The 18,566-nt window shown below is 56.7% G+C and overlaps 1 protein-coding gene across 2 annotated transcripts; it reads left to right on the top strand.

The window, feature by feature from the left end:
• The first annotated feature begins 7,411 nt into the window (after window positions 1-7,411).
• DRAXIN (dorsal inhibitory axon guidance protein) lies at window positions 7,412-18,356 on the top strand. Of its 2 annotated transcripts, XM_028108629.1 has the most exons (7): window positions 7,412-7,862; window positions 10,282-10,472; window positions 11,786-11,788; window positions 12,056-12,167; window positions 12,560-12,649; window positions 14,237-14,326; window positions 18,244-18,356. In XM_028108629.1, the coding sequence occupies exons 1-7, from the start codon at window positions 7,412-7,414 to the stop codon at window positions 18,354-18,356; spliced, it is 1,050 nt and encodes a 349-aa protein (XP_027964430.1). The 2 variants fall into 2 exon arrangements, with proteins under 2 accessions (XP_027964430.1, XP_087878738.1); XM_088022612.1 differs by lacking the exon at window positions 11,786-11,788.
• Window positions 18,357-18,566: the final 210 nt, after the last annotated feature.

The following is an 18,566-nucleotide window of genomic DNA, read 5'->3' as shown; positions in this document are numbered from 1 at the left end:
CTTATGCTTATTTTGCCCTTACTGATGACTGCTCACTTTATATACCTTTACCTCTCCTCCTCCTCACAAGGCCTGGCATTTTACAGGAGAAGAAACTGAGGCTCAGAGAGGTTCAGGGACTCGCCCAAGGTCACACAGCTCTTCCCGCTTGGCTCCATGGGGCCCTCCCCTGGCGCAGCTTCATGGATTTGTGCCGCCATCTGTGTTCGAATCATTGCTAGTTATGGTTGTGCCTTGATCTTTCATCAGACCTGCGGCCTCTCTACCTGGTCCGAGTGGGGACACTTGGAGAGCAGGGCACTGTGTCTTTGCCCACAGATTAGAATCTCCCTCCAGCAAAGGATATGTTTTCCCCATGTTCTGGGAACTTCCAAGGCCAGATCTGGGTCTCTCCTAGCAGACTGGGAAATCCCTAAGGGCAGCTTGGGACCGGGGCTGAGAGCTCCTTGTGGGCAGAGCAGTGTCTTTCTTATCCATCTAGGAGTCCTCCCTAGATGCTAGTGTCCCAAGGCAAGACCTGATCTAGATCTCCCCTATCATACTGGGAGCTCTCTAGGGCCAGGGCTAGTGTCCCCGCTCGCACTGGCAATTTCCGGAGCAGAACCAGGTCTCCTCCTTCAGACTGGAGGAGGCTGATGTGACATCCAGGTACTGCACCCAGAGGGGCTCAGCAAGTGGTGACCACCTGGTGTCACTCTCCCCTGCAGCCTCCATTGCAGAGAAGCGCCCCGTGCTCAACACCTGGTGCTCCACAGGTCAAGATGCGGAGTCCTCTGCGTGAGGCCAGGTTGGCTCAAAGGCCTATGGAAGGGTAGGTAGGGCTCTGGCTCTTCTGAGGCCCCTTCCTACTGGCCAGGGAGAGGGGTAGGGACTAGCTCAAGACTGTCAAGGCCCCAGAATGTCAGTGAGCACCCCCCAGGGCAGCACCCCACTAGTAGGCACCTCTTTGCTGCCTTCTACCCCATATACACTACCTGGGTTCCATGCATGCTGGGATCCTGCTTCCTCCCAGATACACAGCCCACAGAAATAGTGATCTCCTAAATAATCCTACCTCATGACAGGCTGATAGTCCCATTTCACAGATAGGGACATTAGGACTCATGAGGAGGTCTGCTGGTGGGAGCAGCTAGAGGGACGAAGTCTAGTCCGAAAATGCCTTGGGAAGAGCCCAGCCCATGAATTTAGGAGCCGCCTGTCCCTCCCCTCCTCTCATCTAGGCTGTAACAGTTTTGACTGAACAAGCAAAATTACCCATTTTCCAGCCCTGGGGGGGTCAGCTCCCTCTAAAGAAGACAGGAATCTGCTCCCAGGAGCTCTAAGACCCCCCAACCGGAGCTCCAGCTCGGGCAGCCCCACAGTTCTAAGAGCAGAAGGAGGGCCTGGGGATGGCCCCCTCCATTCTCCACGTCCAGCCCTTCCAGGAAGCAGCCAACCTGGTGAAGACGAGGCGCCAGAGGGAGGAGTCAGACAGATGGGTTCCAAGTTAGGACATTCCTAAAATCTCCATGGACATATGGGAACGTAAAACCAGAGATGATTATTGCATTGAACAAAATCCATCCTAAGCACTACTGAGCCAGGGTTCCAGGTGTATAGTCGCTGCCAGGGCTCCCAGGCTGGGGGTGTCGAGGGGCTGGGAGTTGGGGGGAGCTCTTTATTTTGTTTAAAGATTTTATTTATTTATTTGACAGAGAGAGAGAGAGAGAAGGAGGGAGAGGGGGAGAGGGGAGAGCGAGAGGCAGGCTCCCCACCAAGCAGGAAGCCTGACTTGAGACTCAATCCCAGGACCCTGGGCCCGTGACCTGAGCTGAAGGCAGACGCTTCACCGACTGAGCCACCCAGGTGCCCCGTGCTTTATCTTTGGCATGCACCAATACGGCCTCTGAATTCATGCTGCCTCAGGAGATGCTCCTAGCCCCTGGGGACTTACTCCAGATCCTGGAGGATATTACCTGTCACCCCTCCCCACAGGGGGCTGTCAGTTAGACAGGCAGACAGATGGAGACAGCTTATCACTGTGAGTCATAAATTCCCAGGCTCCCCAGCACTGGCACGGCACACAAGGCTGAGGCCACCCAACCTGTTGATCCAGTGGTCTTCTTCCCCTATTCCCCTCACCCCAACTTTTTCGAGCAATGCAAATCATTTCCCATGGAATCTTATTCATAATCCCAACACATCAAACTGAGAAAGGCAGTGTTTTACGAACAGAACACCCCACCACCCCCACCACGAGTCTCTTCCCGGAATCAAAATTTTCCCGTCTCATGCAGACACAACTTCAAGCTCTCCTAAGCAGTCAGCCTCCTGCGTAGACATGCCAGGTGACCACCCTTATGCCCCCAATTTACAATCCTGCCTGAAAGCGAATCAGTGAGAAAAAAGAACTCGTCCTTGGGGGTATGAAGGCATGCAGTGGTTGTGGGTTGCTCTTGTTCCAAGGAGGCTGGGCCTCTAACTGGCTTTGGTCAGTCACGTCCAGAAAATCCTGGAGTGGGTACATAAGTAGGTGCAAATGGGCACAGTTCTTTGAAACTGCTCACCTTGCATCCCTGGGACGCTCTTCGGTGACCCAGGAGAACCCGAGTTGTGATGGCACACTCATGTTCAAATTTGAGCAGAGAATGCCTCTGAGAGTCTGCTGTTTTTGCTACAGCTTTCAGAATAGTTTAAAATATATTTTTTAAAACATGACGTTAGAATCAAACATCTAAAGGACCCCTGAAACATCTCTATCAAATGTGGTGGCTCCGACGTGTCATTTTCCCACGTGAGGAGGAGACCCAGAGTCAGGGAGAGGGCTTCACGGGCCAAGTTCTCCCAGTGGGTGGTTGTCTGGCTCACAGCCCGGACTGAGCTCCATAATCCTCGGCTCCATCAGAGCATCACTGATATTCCTGGCCCAGATCCCCCTCGGATGCCCCTCAGCCAGCCCTACTCCCACCCCCACCCACCTCCCCCCTGCTTCCCGCCCCCAACCCACCATCCCCCAACCCACCATGCAGCGGATGAGCTGATCAACAAAGCAGGAATGTGAGCCCTACAGCTGTCCTGGGATGCCCAGGGGCAGCCCAGCTCCACAGTTTGTCTGCCAGGCAGGTGGGGCAGAAGTCCCCCCAGTCTCCTGGCCCCCACATGCCCGTCTGTTGGTGGCGGAGGGGTCAGGAATCAAAGCCTACTCCAGGCTAAATTAATTGCCTTTATTTGCACATGCAGCCTTTGGATGGCAACAGTTCACAGGTCAGCTGTCCCCACCGTGTAGGGACAGCTTAAGGACATGAGGTCAGCTCTTTCCCCTCTGTCCCCAGCTGCCAGTGTCTGGTCCCTCTCTTGGGCCCTGACTGCACTCACAGCAATAACAGATTATGAGGGGGAGGCAGGGGACCCCTGATGAAGCTCAGTGCACGGGCAGGGTGTGCAAGGACTGTCCTGTGTGCGCGGCGTGAGTCGCATCATCCTGGATGTGTGGCTTACCCCGCCCCCTGCCCAGAGTCTCAGCTTCCTCATTGTAAAAATGTGGAAAATGGCACGCTGTGCAGGGTAGCTGAGAGGACTCTGTAAGAAGTGGGTGAAATCAGCATGTGAGAGCCTGGGCCCCACATTTCCCCAGGAAACAGCGGATCCGATGATTACGTTTGCTTTTGTTTTGCTTTTAGTAAGTCACTTAGATCTCAGTTATGAGAGGGCCGAGGGCCGTCTCTGGGCTGTGGACGGGTCCTGATGTCCCTCGACAGCTCTCCTCCAGACTGCTGGGGACGGGGTCAGACCCAGCCCCGGAAGAGCAGACTTGATGAGCAAGCCACAGGCAGAACCGTCCAGGGCTGACGGGGCTGGGGGGAGGTAGGCACCTGCTGCCCCTTTCTGCCTGGATGCTTGGCGCTTTGTGATGCAGCCTCCAACCGGCTTCCAGAGTGACAGAAATGGATTGGAGCCCTTCATCGCCGTGGATCCCTGGCACCACTTCTGTCGCATCCCATGATTCCTGAGTGGCGCTTTGCCAGGCTGGCATCTTGGCTGCTGGACTGTGCCAAGATCTGCGTACAAATCCTTTGGGCTTAGAGAGAGGGCTCCATGTAGTCATCAGGGCAAAGGGGTGCCAGGATCCTCAGCCCTCACTCCAGCACTAGCTCTCTCTCTCAAACACACACACACACACACACACACACACACATCCTGAGAATTTGTGATCTTCTGCTCGGTTGTCAGTTTGTGCTCAACCTACTTCCATCCCGATCCATAGTTAGTGCCTGTTATTTGCGGGGTCCTATAGATGTGATAGGAACAGAGGGAAGAGTGGGATGGAGACCTGTAGGATCTTTCTGTCCAGTCAGAATCTTTAAAAAAAAAAAAAAAAAAAGGCTGATTGCCCCAGCACGAGACGGCACGGGAGGTCTTCAAGAGCTGGACAAGGCTGTGTGGGAGCACTCATAACTGGGGGACGGACGAGGCTTCCTGGAGGAGAGGACATTTGGGATGGACCCCAGAGGATGGGCAGGATTTGGACAGAGGGAGATGGGGGTGGAGAGGTGAGGTTGTTCCAGGTGGAGGGAACAGCCCAAGTGAGAATAGAGACAGGAAAGAAGGGGTGTGTTTGGGGCCCAGGGAATAGTCTCTGGTTGGCTGTGAAGGGGAGGGAGTAGAAGCCGAGGCTTCAAAGCCAGGTCGGGGCCACATTATACAAGGTCTTGCGTGCCAAGGTAAGGAGTCCATGGTTAAATGGGAAGGCAAAAGGGAGCCAAGGACAGTTTTAAGCAGGCGAGGGTTAGGCTCAGAGAAATCTCTCAGGAGTATGGGCTGGTCTGGGGCAGGATGGTGCAGAGAAGGTCTGGGCAGAGGAACGGCTCCCCCGGGGTGCATCAGCAATACACACCGAAATCCCCCTCTTGCTGGCCCCCGGCTGGCTCCGTGCATGAGTTTTGGGGTACAAAGGGAGGGAGGGAGCAAAGATGGCCCTGAAATTAGTTGGGGTACATTAAACAGACCCACAGCCATTGGAAGAGTCTTGGCAACAGGACTTCAGTGAGACAGAGAGAGAGAGAGAGAGATGGCTACGGATGGGCTCGTGATGCCAGAGGGTGTGGGGACAGGCTTCCTCTCTGGGCTCTGCAGAGGAGGGGCCATCCGCTGAGACAGCGCCCCAGGGGCGGGTCAGCGAGCTCAGACCTTGGCTCTGGGAGTCACTGAGTAGCTTCATGTCAAGCACAGGCCCGTGGCTCAGCCCACCCCTCCTCTGCAAGCTTCGCTGGCCTCTTCCTGCGCTTCTGGAGTGACCTGCCTCACCGACTCCCACCGCAGGAGGGGGGATTCCAAAGCTTCCCTCCCAGGAGGGCGCTCTGTGGGTTTCTCCTCCGGGGCTATTGTCCCTGCGAGACAGCAGGGCTGGGCCGGGCGGGGAACAGCATCCCACACAGCCTCAAAGCCTTTCTCAGCCACACGGAGAGCGAAGTCTGGCCAACGCCAGCCTGGAGAGCAGCCCGCATCTGCCTCAGGCCTGGAAACGGGGTTTGAGGGGTTCCTGGGAGCAGAACAATACTTGACTGACAGGCCTTTAGAATGGGCCCCTCCTCCCGCCCAGCTGCTCAGGAGCTCCGGAGCGTGGGCCTGGCTGCCTGAGCCGGGCCTCCAGAGCCCTCATTATGGAAAGGCTGGAGGTGAGGCCGAGGGGGCAGAATCCTCTTGTGGCCCATGAGGCGGCCAGGAGAGCGGGCCGGGGCTGCAGGGTGTATAGTCTTAGGAACGGAAGACAGTGTGATGAGACTGGAGTTGTCACCCCAAGCCATCCCACGGTCCCACACAGCTCCTGAGGCTCTCCCAGGACGTGCGTGCAGCTCCCGAGGTGGGAGGGGATATAGGGCAGCCTCTTTCTTTCAGTCCATGGTTCCAGGAAGATCAGAGCTGAGGGCAGTGGTGGGGACAGGGCCCGGGCCTCCAGAGGCCCAGCACACTCCTGGCTGGGATGAAGGAAGAGCAGGATAAAGGATGGTGGGGACCAGGCAAGGTGGGAGGAACTAACACCCCCCTCCGGCCCCTCACCCCCTCAGAGCGGGTCAGCCCGGCTGGGGCCCAGCCTCCCCGCCCCACCTACCCTCCCCGCCCGTGCCCATTCCCAGGGCCTCGCTGGGAGTTGGCTAACGATGAACCTGGTGCGGGTGCAGGGGGGGCGGTGAGGTGGGAGAGAGTTGCAGGAACTGAGAGGGTTGGAGGGAGAGATGCTGGGAATTATCACAGGCCCACCAACCTTTCCTCAGCCCTGGGCGATCCCACGCCTGCAAATCACAAGGAAATGGTTGTGTAAGCATCTCTGCCTGCCTAATGGGATACGTAGGAGGCCCGGGGAGGCCATAAAAATTCAATCAGCCTGGCCAGCCTGGTGCCAAACGTGTCCGGACGCCGTGAGACTGGTACAGAGGTGGGGGCCGTGGGGGAGGGCCGCAGGGGAGGGCCGCAGGGGAGGTCTCCAGACTTCAGCAGACACCCCACCGCACCCCAGCCACAGGGCTCATGAGCCTTAGCTCCGAGGTCCTCTGGGACATCCGGGGGTCACTCCCTCATCCCACAGGAGGAGGCCCCACTTCCGGTGGAGAATGGGGGGTGATCCTGAGGGTAAGTCAGGGTCAGCTCACCCCACCCAGCAGGCGGCAGGGCCAAGCTTCCAGAGTTCCTCAGCCCTAGCAGGGACAGCGCTGGGTCAGAACCTGCCGGGCCCTTGGAGGGAAAGAAAGGAGCAAGGACGTGACTGCGCCGTCTTGGGGCAGCCGTGAGCAAGGTTCAGAGCACAGACATGCAATGCCAAGGACGCCAATTAACTTCTGCTGCAGAAAATGCTAGGAGCCACCTCAGACGCTTGTCGAAAGGACAAAGTGATACAAATTCCCACGAAGCACTAAAGCTGAGTCCTGCCTAGGGCACATGCTCAGAGAGGCTGTTCTGTTCCTTTGAATTTACGCTTTGAGTCAAGCCTCGGGGATGACAGGCCTATTTCTGAGCTTGGAAGGACTCAGCTCATTCTGGGGGACTTGGCAAAAGGCAGCGGTGAGTGTGGAGAAAGGGATTCTAGACTCATCTGGAAGCTGGATGTTGCTTAAACTATTTAAACCAGGGCTTCCTGGCCTTGGCACTGTGGTCTCTCTGGGCCGGCAAGTCTCCATGGTTGGCTCATCCTGTGAGCTGTGGGGCGTCCAGCAGCATCCCTGGCCCCAGCCCCTGGAATAGCAGCCCCACCCGGCTGTGACAACTAACAATGTCTCCAGGCATTGCCAAATGTCCGCCGGGGGCAAAGTCGTCCTCCATCCCTGTTGAGAGACACCGGGCTCTAATAATGTGGGCCAGGGGGCTTGGAAGTGAAGCAGAAGAGGAGGGCTGCTAAGCTGTCTACTCGTGGTGTTGCTTTTCTTCCAGACCAGAGCTCATGGCTGGGCCCGGCACCCACATTGTCCCTATGCTGCTCCTCACCCTCCTGGTGCTCCTGGAGCTGAGCCTGGCAGGCTCCCTGGGACCTGGAACCCCTGCTCAGAACCTTCCTGAGAATCACATCGACCTCCAGGACCCAGCACTGTGGATGCCTCCAGCCAGCCACCACCGCCGGCGGGGCCTGGGCAAGAAGGAGCGGGGCCCAGGCATGCCCGGCCGGGCCCAGGACGGAACTGTGGTCTCCACCACCAGGCAGGCCTCCAGGCTGCCAGGGGCAGGGGAGCTGCTGCCTGGGCAGAGTCCTGCAGGCCTGGTGCAGGACAAGGAGCTGCTCCTGGGGCTGGCACTGCCCTACCCTGAGAAGGAGAACCGGTCTCCTGCGTCAGAGAGGGTCAAGAAACGCAGCAGGGAGCACAAGAGGCGCAGAGAGAGGTTGAAGCTGCACAGAGGTGGCGGAGGTCTGCGGGGGCTGGGGTCCTGCCCTGGAAGGGAGGGGTGGGGGGGATGGGGGAAGGTCATACCCAAATGGCCAAGGGGGCTCTCCGAGCAGGAGGGGGAGGCCGTGAGTGAAGTGTCAATGATGTGAGGACCCTGGGAAGATATCCAGAGGCCCCAAAGAGGGCAGGCAGTGAGCCCCCAGAGGAGGGGAGGGGTCTCCCAAAAGTCAAAGTGATCTGGGAAGGGGAGGGAGCTGGGAGAGGCCTGGTGGTGGAATGGGGGAAGAGAGGGATACATAGCTCTTGAAGCTCCATCTTAACAATGAACGATCCTCCTAAGTCAGGAAGTTCTACCTTGTGTCTGACCTAAATCCACCCCACTATGAGCCCCGACCTGAGAGAGGCACTAGTTCGGTGCCCTCCAAGCACATCACTTAATCAACTCTGAAGCCCAGAGCGGGGACCAAGCACTTAGAAACCTGACGCTGGGTCTGCCCAAGTTCGGGCTGTGACTCTGCGACTTACTGGCCATGTGCCCTGGGCAGGTCACCTTTCTGTGCCTCAGTTTCTCCCTCTGCAAAATGAGGATAATGGCCCCAGCTACCCTCAGGGTCGATTCATAGATGACTTAGATGTTCAGAATGGCACCTGGCAAGCATCAGGGGCAATGAGCAGTAGCTAATTCTCAACTCGCTCTCGACGTGGAATCACCGGCCTCCGACCCCGACACAGATGACCCAGGGAGAGATGCAGTGTCCTTATCCCTCCTGCCTCTGCCCTGTGTGTCTCTTGGGGTGCTCCCCTGCAGCCCTGCTCATCTTCTTTTAAGTTTCCCCCACATCCCCAAATCCCTGTGAGGGCCCCACGGCCCCCTGGCCCCAGCTGCCCCCTCCCTTTGCCCACTGAGTCCTTGAACAAACAGCAGCTCCATCCAGGCGGCTCCTCCTGTCTCACCAGGCCCCAAGGCCCCCAGGCAACCTCGGCTTCCAAGTCTCTTCAAGTGACCAGACAGCCTCCTGGACAGACCAAGTTCCACAAATGTGGGGCAAGTGTTCTGTAGGAGGAGACTGATGGAGACTCGGCCCCCACTTCACCTGCATCAGCTGGGGCTTGCTTCCCTGCCAGGCCTACTGAAACCCCCCCCCAAGTGGACAGAACACGGTTGCGAGACCCCAGCTTCGACGTAGCCTCCCACCCCTGGAGGTCACGTTTCAGGTTGGGGACGGCACGCTGGCATCCTCGGAGCATGAACTCATCCCTGGCTCAGCTCCAGGCCCAAGCTCCGTCAGGCCAAGGGGGCCCTCCTAAGGGAGTCGGTGTGTTGGGTGCATGGAAGAGGGGACAGTGGAAGTCTAGAGGCCAGGTCCAGCCCTGCTAACCTGCTGTGGCGCTCCAGTTGACTGGGCCCCAGTTTCCTTGTCTATAAAAGGAATGGAGTGGATTCAGTGGTCCCTAAGTCCCCTTTCTACTCTCTGGGGTTCGCTTCTGGAGGGCAAGGTGGCCCCAAAGGACCCAACCAACCTTAAAGTCAGATCTTGCCTGAGAAAAAGAGGTAAGGATGAGCCTGGCCCCCCCAGCTTCTCTCAAATTCCCTTTGTTCTTGATCACCCCCAACCCTGCACACTCTTTCCCCATCACACGCAGCCTACCCCAATGCCCATGGGTCTTGGAAGGTGGCATCAGTGGTTAAAAAGCATTGGCTTTGTGCTCAGATGGACCTGAGTTTGAATCCAGGCTCTGCTGTCCTCTGGCTGTGTGTCCCTGAGGCAAGCTGCTTAACCTCTCTGTGCTTTAGATTCCTCCCCTGTAGGTGAAACTGAAGAAGCACCCATCTCCTAAGAGTTCCTACGATGGTTAGATGAAATAATGCTTGTAAGGCAGGACCCAGCATACACCAGGGGCCTGGCACACAGCAGGTGCTTAATAAACAGGGGTGATGATTATCACCACATAGGAAGCACTCGTTTACACGTGATAAGCTGCGGCTCTTACCTTCTCAAAGTCTCCTCCCACACTGCAGTGCCTCTTAGCCTCATCACGTGACTCCCCTCCTCAAACTTCACCTCCTCCAGGAAGCCTTCTGTGGTTAATCCCACTAGTTTCCATTTGTTGCACTTGCACCCCTGGCTGCACCCACCAACCCAGACTTGAACTTGCTGGAATGTTGCTTTAGAGAGAGAATCCTTGGGCTGTCTCCCCAACAACACCACAAGTTCATTCAAGACATTCCCTCCCTCCTCTTTCCCTGCCACCCCAGTCCTTCATTTCCACCTCCCCAGGAAGGGGGACAGCAGGAATGTTGGCTGAGCCGATGGCTTGTTACATGGTCCCTGCCACCTCCCCGCTTGCAGTTGGAAATGTGAGTTTCGCTGTGGGCTGCTACAGGGCGGTGAGCAGATAAAGCCCCTGTGTTTCCCCCTCCGTGTCTCAGGCCGAGCTGTGGTCCGAGGTCCTAGCTCCCTGATGAAGAAAGCAGAACCCTCCGAAGACCAGGCACTGGATGCCATGATGGAGGAGTCCTCCACCAGCCTGGCCCCCACCATACTCTACCTAACCACCTTTGAGGCAGCACCTGCCACAGAAGAGTCCTTGATCCTGCCCGTCACATCCCTGTGGCCCCAGGTAAGGGGTCCCAGAACAGCCTCAGAGTATATTCAGGGAGACTGAGGCCCGGAGATGGGAGGGAGTTGGTTGAGGCCACTGAACCAGGGCTCCTGATGCCCGTCCAGCTCAGCTATGGTCCAGCATTCTCTCTGTCCTGAAAGTACTGTTGCTGTCCGGGAGAGCGTGGTCCTAGGGGCTCACTCCAGGGACGGGCAAGGAAGCAAGCACCAGCTCATCATGCTGGCTCTGCATGGAAAAGAGCGGGGACCTCGGGGGAAATTTTGATACATACGCAAAAGGCCAGAGAATTTTTAAAACCATGTCCCCGGGGCACCTGGGTGGCTCAGTCGGTGAAGCGTCTGCCTTCGGCTCAGGTCCTGATCCCGGGGTCCTGGGATGGAGCCCCACGTCGGGCTCCCTGCTCAGCAGGAAGTCTGCTTCTCCCTCTCCCTCTGCCCCTCCCCCCCCCGTCCTGTTCACGCTCAGTCTCTCTGTCTCTCAAATGAATAAATAAAAAATCAACAAGAGGTGCATCCTTCTTGGACCCCTTTCGTGGCTTTGGATTTTTTTCTTTTTTCTTTTTTTATTTATTTGACAGAGAGGGACACAGCGAGAGAGGGAACACAAGCAGGGGGAGTGGGAGAGGGAGAAGCAGGCTTCCCGCGGAGCAGGGAGCCCGATGCGGGGCTCGATCCCAGGACCCTGGGACCATGACCTGAGACGAAGGCAGACGCTTAACGACTGAGCCACCCAGGCACCCCTTTGAATTTTTTTCCAAATAAAATTATTTAAGATGATCAGTAAAAAAAAAAAAAAAAAGATGATCAGTAAAGTATATGTATAGAAGAAATAAAACTTTTTAAGCAGTGGATCGTTCTTATTCCCTTTTGGGTCTCATACCCCCTTGAGGTTCTTTTATTTTAAGATTTTATTTTTAAGTAATCTCTATACTCAACGTGGGGCTTGAACTCACAACCCCGAGATCAAGAGTCACATGCTCCACCAACTGAGCCAGCCAGGCACCCCACCCCCTCGAGAGTCTGATAAAAGCTAGGGACCATCTCCAAGGAATACATGGCAATCCACACTGTTGAAGGCCCCCGGAAGCCCGTTGGTTGAGAACCCCGCCCTAGAAGATGCCTTTATTGCCCATGTCCTACCGTGTGCTGATCCAGCCCTGAGACTGCTGGCCAGGGCTGTGAGCCCAGCTGAGCTGTGGTCTCATGGGCCACAGAGAGCTGATAACTTTTGCGGAGGAGAGAAGGGGCAGGGAAGTGAATGGCTTGGCTTCATCCAGCTCCCCTCAACAACACAGGTGTAGAAACCTTGAGCAGGTGCAACTGCTTTCCCAGACCCTCCCCCAGGGGCCCAAGGGATAACTCACCCGCCTGCATCCATACCATCCCACAGGATGGTGGCTCCTGGAGCTTGAGCCTCAGGCAGCTGTTCCCTGTCCCTGGGGCCGGGATTTCAGGCTGCCCAGCAGGGGACAAGCTGGCCTCTGAGGAGTCCCTCCTTTGCCCTTTGGCCCCAGGGTCCCACATTTCCGCTCCCACCTGTTGGGAGCTCCAACTTCACTCTTCTCCATGCCCCTTCTGCAGGCTCAGCCCAGGCCTGATGGGGAGGTGATGCCCACACTGGACATGGCCTTGTTCGACTGGACTGATTATGAAGACTTAAAACCTGAAGTCTGGCCCTCTGCTAAGAAGAAAGGTATGTCCACCTCCCCAGCCACCCCATGCGTGGGCTCCCTCCTCCGCCCACTGTCTATTGGGGTGGAGGCCCCAGGGAGCCCTGACCTACAGATGTCCAGAGTGGAAGGGCATGGAGTCTAAACTGGGACTAACACCCAAAATGCAAATGCTGTTATCAAGTGCTGATCGCAGGCCAAATGTTTTCCTCTACCAACTCATTTTCCCCTGAAAAACGAGCGGTTGGGTCTACCCTGCTATCGATCCCATTTTAGAGAGGAGAAGACTAAGGCAGAGAGAGAGGTAGAGAGTCTTATCCACGCAACACAGAGCAAGTGGCGGTATGAGCCCCTGTGCTCAGTCTCGCTGCTCTGCTGGGTGTCAGCTTCTGACGACACATCTTCTTGTCCCCAGAGAAACACCGGGGTAAACTCTCCAGCGATGGTGACGAAACATCACCAGCTGAAGGGGAGCCATGCAACCATCACCAAGACTGCCTGCCAGGTACCCAAGCAGCACCCACGTTCAGAGCAGGAGGCTGGGTGCCAGGGGAGCCCGTGTAGGAGTGGGGCTGTCGCCAGGCCCAGGAGCAGGGCCTGTGGGTCCTCGGCCCTTTAGGGAGGACCAATGATAACAATCAGCGCTGCCGCTCCACTGAGAGTTGCTGTCGTCCTGTATTAAACCCTCACAGCAACCCCGAGAAAGGGCCTCTCTCATCCCCAGTGTTCAGACAAGGAAATCGAACCTCAGGGAGACTGAGTGTCTCGGCTGAGGCCACACAGCGAGGAGGTAGCTCATACCTGGCTCGGTGTGGTTCTTCACCCCTGCCCCATGCCGTCTCAAGTCAGGATGAGCCCTCTCTCGACTTCTTCCTCCTAACGCCTGCTCGGGCTTAATTCTGTCCTCGTCCCCTTATGACACTGCCGGGCTTTGTTGGGGTGGGGGGTGGGGGGACGCCGTCATGACACCCTCCCTGTACAGCAGCTGCGCCCATTACAGTCTACACACAAGGGGCCTGACGTTGGGACTGCTGGCCCTTGGCCCTTGTTGGGTCGGTTTGGGCCCCCGGGGAAGCGGATGCCGAGGTGGGGTTCCAAGTGCAGGAGGTTTATTCTGGGGGAAGAGGGAAGGCCTGTGAATGGCAAAAGGGGGGAGGAAGCAGGAATGGACCCAGAAACCTGTGATGCAGTCTCAGCAGCCCGATGGGGAGCTCCAGAGCAAGACTGCCTGCTGACGGAGGCCACGTTGGGCAGGACCGGCCAGGCCCTGGTCCCCCTGCTGGGGGGTCGGGCTGCTGGGGAACCAGTGTGACATCGGCCCGGAGGCTCCTGAAGGTGCTAACACTGGAGGCCGCCAGCTCACTGCTGTCCTCACCTCCGGACAGCACAGGGGTGGGGGGGGGGGACCCAAGCGGCCCACTTCCACAGTGCCATGCTTGTTAATTCAGCGGCCAGAATATTCCACAAAATAGCAACCAAAGCAGCAATTCGGCGCTGTTTAAGGCAGACCACCAGCTCCCGGACAGGCTGCTGCCTCTCCAAACCATTGTTTTCACCCTGAGCAGAAAGAAAAGGCTTGAGTTTGGGCCAACTGGACAGCCGCCCTAGGAGCTGACTGGGTCTGTGGGGGGCGAACCGCTGCCTCAGGCCTCCTTGGGGCCTCCCTGGGGCCCTCCCGCTGCTCCCCGAGGGGCTTCAGTTTCCCCATCTGTCAAAGTAGACGTTGGCGGCAATGATCCTCGAGGCCCCTCCCAGCTCCAAGCTGATTTCACACCCCCCGCCAGCTGCTCCGCCCCCTCTCCCTGGGAGGCCATCCCACACTGCCTTCGCTCCGCCCATGATCTATCAGTTGCCCATCTGGGGCAGCTGGGGTCTCTGCCACCGGCCCCCCGGGGGCCCTGGCCATGCTATCCTTCGGTGGTCCCGGTAGGGAGCCTTGTGCATCAGATGGCGCCCCCTGCCAGGGCACGGCCCTGCCATGGAAATGATGGATCTCGCGTCCAGCGGGGCCGTGTGCACGTCGGCCGGAGGAGGGGGGGGGATGGTGAGGGTCCAGGCAGCTCCGCTGACCGTGGCCTTGCTGTGTGGGCAGGCACCTGCTGTGACCTGCGAGAGCATCTCTGCACGCCCCACAACCGCGGCTTCAACAACAAATGCTTTGATGACTGCATGTGTATGGAAGGTGAGCCCCACTCTCTCGGGGAGGGGGGGGTGCCCCTGTGTTCCCAGGGCCACTAAACCCCTTCTTCTCCAAGCTGGTTCTGCGCGGAATGGGGGCCAAGGCTTCCCTGCGGAGGGCGCAGGGCGGGCCCAGGGGCCTGTGGCAGAGGAGAGGGCAGCGGGATCCCTCAGGAGCTGAAGACGTGAGTAAGAACAGCTTTGCTCCGTGCCTTCCCAGTCTGTGAACTCGTACAGTCTTGATTCCTGGCATCGTTTCTCAGATTTGCTTTTCTCGCCTCTTGAAATACAAGCTGGCATGATCTCCTAGGATCTGGGGGTGGGAGAAGGGAGGAGAGGCGCACATCTCTTTATATAAGATCAAATCTGAGAAGGCTGGTACACCAGAATTCTACCCCAGGGGAGGCATTCCAAGTGTGAGAATGAGGGGTTGGGGGGGGTGGATTTCCCAGCCCTGTCCCAGGGGGGATGCACCTGGCCAGCTATGTCCTTAGCTCTTCTGAGCTCCCACCTGCAGCGGGCGTGCCCTCCTGCCCGGGTGTGCCCCCGCAGGCGTGCCCTCCTGCCCAGGTGTGCCCCCGCAGGCGTGCCAGGCTCTGTGCTGAGCACTTCACTCCCGTTACGATCATCCTCACAACCATCCCACGAAAGGAGCTCTTACCATCCCCATTTCACACCTGAGCGAACTGAGGCACAGAGAGGTTAAGCGACTTGCCCATACTCACACAGCTAGAAAAGTGGGGGAATACTTTTAATTTTACATTCTGAAAAACTTCAAATACTCATGTTTGCAATAATGAACCCGCATTTCCCATCACTCAGCTTCAATACTTACCAGCTCACTGCCAGTCTGCGCTGTCTCTCCCCCACTCAGTTCCCCATTCCAGTATGATTTTGAAGCAACTCTGGGGAGTTTACAGATCGTTCATCTGTGAATATTTCAGTATATATCTCTCTTTTTATAAAAAAAAAGATTTTATTTATTTGACAGAGAGAGAGACATCAACAGAGGGAACACAAGCAGGGGGAGTGGGAGAGGGAGAAGCAGGCTTCCTGCCGAGCAGGGAGCCCGACGCGGGGCTTGATCCCAGGACCCTGCGATCATGACCTGAGCCAAAGGCAGACGCTTAATGACTGAGCCACCCAGGCGCCCCTCACTATATATCTCTAAAAGATAAGTACTCTGAAAAATAAAATACCGGGGCACCTGGGTGGCTCAGTCGGTTGAGCATCTGACTCTTGGTTTTGGCTCAGGTCATGATCTCAGGGTTGTGGGATTGAGGCCCTTGTTGGACTCTGTACTGAGTGTGGAGTCCGCTTGGGATTCTCTCTCTCTCCCTCTCTCTCTGCCCCTCACCCCTTGCTCGCACACACACATTCTCTCTCTAAGGAAAACAAAAAAAACAAACAAACATGAACAATAATTACTCAGTATCACTCGGTAGCTAATTGGTTGTTCACATGCCCTGACTTGGAGAATTTGATCTTGGTCCTTCTATTAACCATCCTTAGATACGAGCCCTATTTTTGCTCATATGAGCCTCAAAAATTATCTGCTGTGCAAGCAATAAAGCTACTTGGGTCTAGTCAATCAAGAAATACTTATTGAGTGCTCACGATGTGTCCAGTACCATTCTGGAGACTTGAGATTAGATTCAGCCGCAAAGAGAACAGGCAGACCGCCCCTCTGGATTCCATTCTAGTGAGATGTGCAGACAGTAAGCGAATCCAGAGACGACATGTCTTTAGAAAGAAATAAGGGCTGTAACAAAAATCAGGGTGGTGTGATGAGGAGTCAGAGTTGTTTTAGAAAGGACAGGCAGGAGGGAACAGCAGAACCAGCCAGGTGAGGATGGGGGTGCGGGGAGGGAGAGCTCCAGGCACGAAGCAGGGCAGAAGCCAGGACCTCAGGCAGGAACAGGGCTGGCGTGTTTGAGTGGGCCTGGCACACAGTGGCCAACAGAGAAGGTGGCCCCAGGGCCAGGTGGGAGAACCCGGTGGGGAGGGTCACACGGGATCTTTTGATTTATAATTGGAAGTCACAGGCAGGTTTTAAGCTGGAGAATGACATGGTCTGGCTGCAGGACTCTGGGGGGCAGGAGTGGAGACAGAGAGGTGAGGGGACGGAGGCAGGCAGGGGTGGGAGGGGCAGGCGATGCTGGGAAACTATCTTCTGTTACCTGTGTGCAGGGTTGGGGACCCATTTCACAGAGCAGGAGACTGAGGCATGGAGCGGGCCAGAGGGCACTCTAGTCCACGGAGTCCAGAACAGTGCTGAGGCCCAAGCACAGTCCTTGGCCTCCAGGTCCAACCCGGGCACCCAGGCGAGGGGGATGTGGCCCTACTGAGTCCAGGAATCCTTCCTTCTTTCCTCCCCTGGACCTTGGGTGGGAGGCGGCAGATTTGCAGGCATCCAAAAGATATATCTGCATCCAAAGGCCTGTCTGCTCATTTCCTCTGATCCCTCTGGCACTGGTCAGTCCTGGAGGAAACTCTTGCTTCCTCCCTGGAGACTCAGGCTCCAGAAAAAAAAAGAAGAATGGAAATGACAGCTCAGGCAGCTCATTAAAGCTGGTCCAGGAGGAGGTTGTCACCAAGATGCCACACCAGAGGGATCTAGGTGATGCCGGGAACCCTCATGAGGAACAAGAGTCCTGAGGACTTCTGGGGGCCCAGGGCTGAAGTCCAGCAGTCAAGGCCAGCCTGATTGTGGAGGGTTCCGGAAGGGCTTCTGTGGAAACCAAGCACTCCTGCTCATGAATCCCCTGCCCCGTTCCAAGTGCCACTTGTGTGACCTCATGTCTAGATGCCCAGTGACCCAGGTGTAAATTCTAGGCCCCTAAGCACAAACTTCACAGCAGTTCCTTTATTCTCTTGGTAGTGACGTAAGTGAATCTTCAAGTATCAATGTCCTCTCTCCCTGGGGTCAACTCCTAACCTGAAGTGTAGGGATTGCTCAGGCCACCCTCACATCCCTTGCCCCCACCACCAAGAGGAGGTGGCCTTCTGAGGCCTTAAATAAAAATTATGTCTACCCATGTATCTCAGGGGATGCCTGTGGTCATGACAGAGAGAGCTTCAGCTCTGAAACCCTCCTACTGCTGGGCCAAAAGGGCCCTGAAGCAGAACATGGCTGGGGCCACAAAGGAGCCAGTGATGCAAAGAGCTTGGGGAGGGGAGTTTGGCTGCAAGAATAGCAAGTGCAAAGGCCCTGAGGCAGAACATGGCGGGCTATTGAGGAAAAGCAAGAAGACTGAGTGTGGCTGAGCTCATGAAGAGGGGAGTGGGAAGTGAAGAGGGCAGACAGGAGGCAGGTCCAGGTCCCAGGGGGTCTTGTAAGCCAGAGTAGGAAGTTTGGATTTCCTTTTGAGTGCAAGGGGGGGCCACGGGAGGTTTTATAGGGGAGAGCAGACTCCGCATTCCCTTACAAATTTTTTTAATAGACCACTTTTTTTTTTTTTAGCAGTTTTGGGTTTACAGAAAAGTGGCACAGTAAACACGGTTTTCATATACCCTCTCCCCCTGCACAGTCCCCCTGTTATTACTTGCATTAGTGTGGTTCTGCTATTAGAGTGGAGGAACCAACCTTGATAAAGTCCATAATCTGCTTTCGCATTCACTATCCGCATTGTACATTCCATGGGTTTTGATAAATGCATCGTAATAGGTACCCACCATTACAGTATCACACAGAATAGTTTGGGGGGCCTTAAATAGACCCTGTGCTCCATCTGTCCATCCTTCCCTTCTCCCCCAATGATCGCCTTTTTAAAGCCCATTCAGGCTGTCCTGGGAGAGTGGGTGGGTTGTAGGGCAGCGTACGGTGGTGGTGAGGGTGCAGGGAGTCCCAGAGGGCGCAAGGAAGGAAGGGGAGGGCCCTGGCGGTGGGCGCCCCTGACCCCCTGGCCTCTCTTCGCTCAGGGCTGCGCTGCTACGCCAAATTCCACCGGAACCGCAGGGTCACGCGGAGGAAGGGCCGCTGCGTGGAGCCGGAGACGGCCAACGGCGACCAGGGATCCTTCATCAACGTCTAGCGGCTCGGCCGGAGGCGCCTCCCCACCGGCCTGGGGACCGGCGCCCGCGCCGAGGTTTGGAGAAGCCGGGCGATTTATTTAGAACTAGCAGTGGGAGTTCAGATGGGGGACCCGATGACCGAGGCTGCAGGCTCGAGCCCGGGACCCTCAGCCCCGGGAGAGGAGCCCTGGCCCAGGAGCCGAGCTGCAGCACACCTGCGCCCACCTCCC

This window comes from Eumetopias jubatus, unplaced genomic scaffold, assembly GCF_037043125.1.
Source record: "Eumetopias jubatus isolate StellerSeaLion01/CBP00866 unplaced genomic scaffold, mEumJub1_p1.0 scaffold_4, whole genome shotgun sequence".
Classification (NCBI taxonomy): Eukaryota; Metazoa; Chordata; class Mammalia; order Carnivora; family Otariidae; genus Eumetopias; species Eumetopias jubatus.
Note: the sequence above shows the minus strand (reverse complement) of the source record. Positions and strands in the feature narration are given on the sequence as shown.

What these genes read in the sequence shown, in the direction of transcription:
- DRAXIN (XM_028108629.1), top strand. Translation starts at nt 7,412, where the DNA reads ATGGCTGGGCCCGGCACCCACATTGTCCCTATGCTGCTCCTCACCCTC. An exon ending in GCCCTCTGCTAAGAAGAAAG is followed by an intron (nt 12,168 to 12,559) that starts GTATGTCCACCT and finishes TCTTGTCCCCAG; the next exon opens with AGAAACACCGGGGTAAACTC. An exon ending in TCACCAAGACTGCCTGCCAG is followed by an intron (nt 12,650 to 14,236) that starts GTACCCAAGCAG and finishes CTGTGTGGGCAG; the next exon opens with GCACCTGCTGTGACCTGCGA.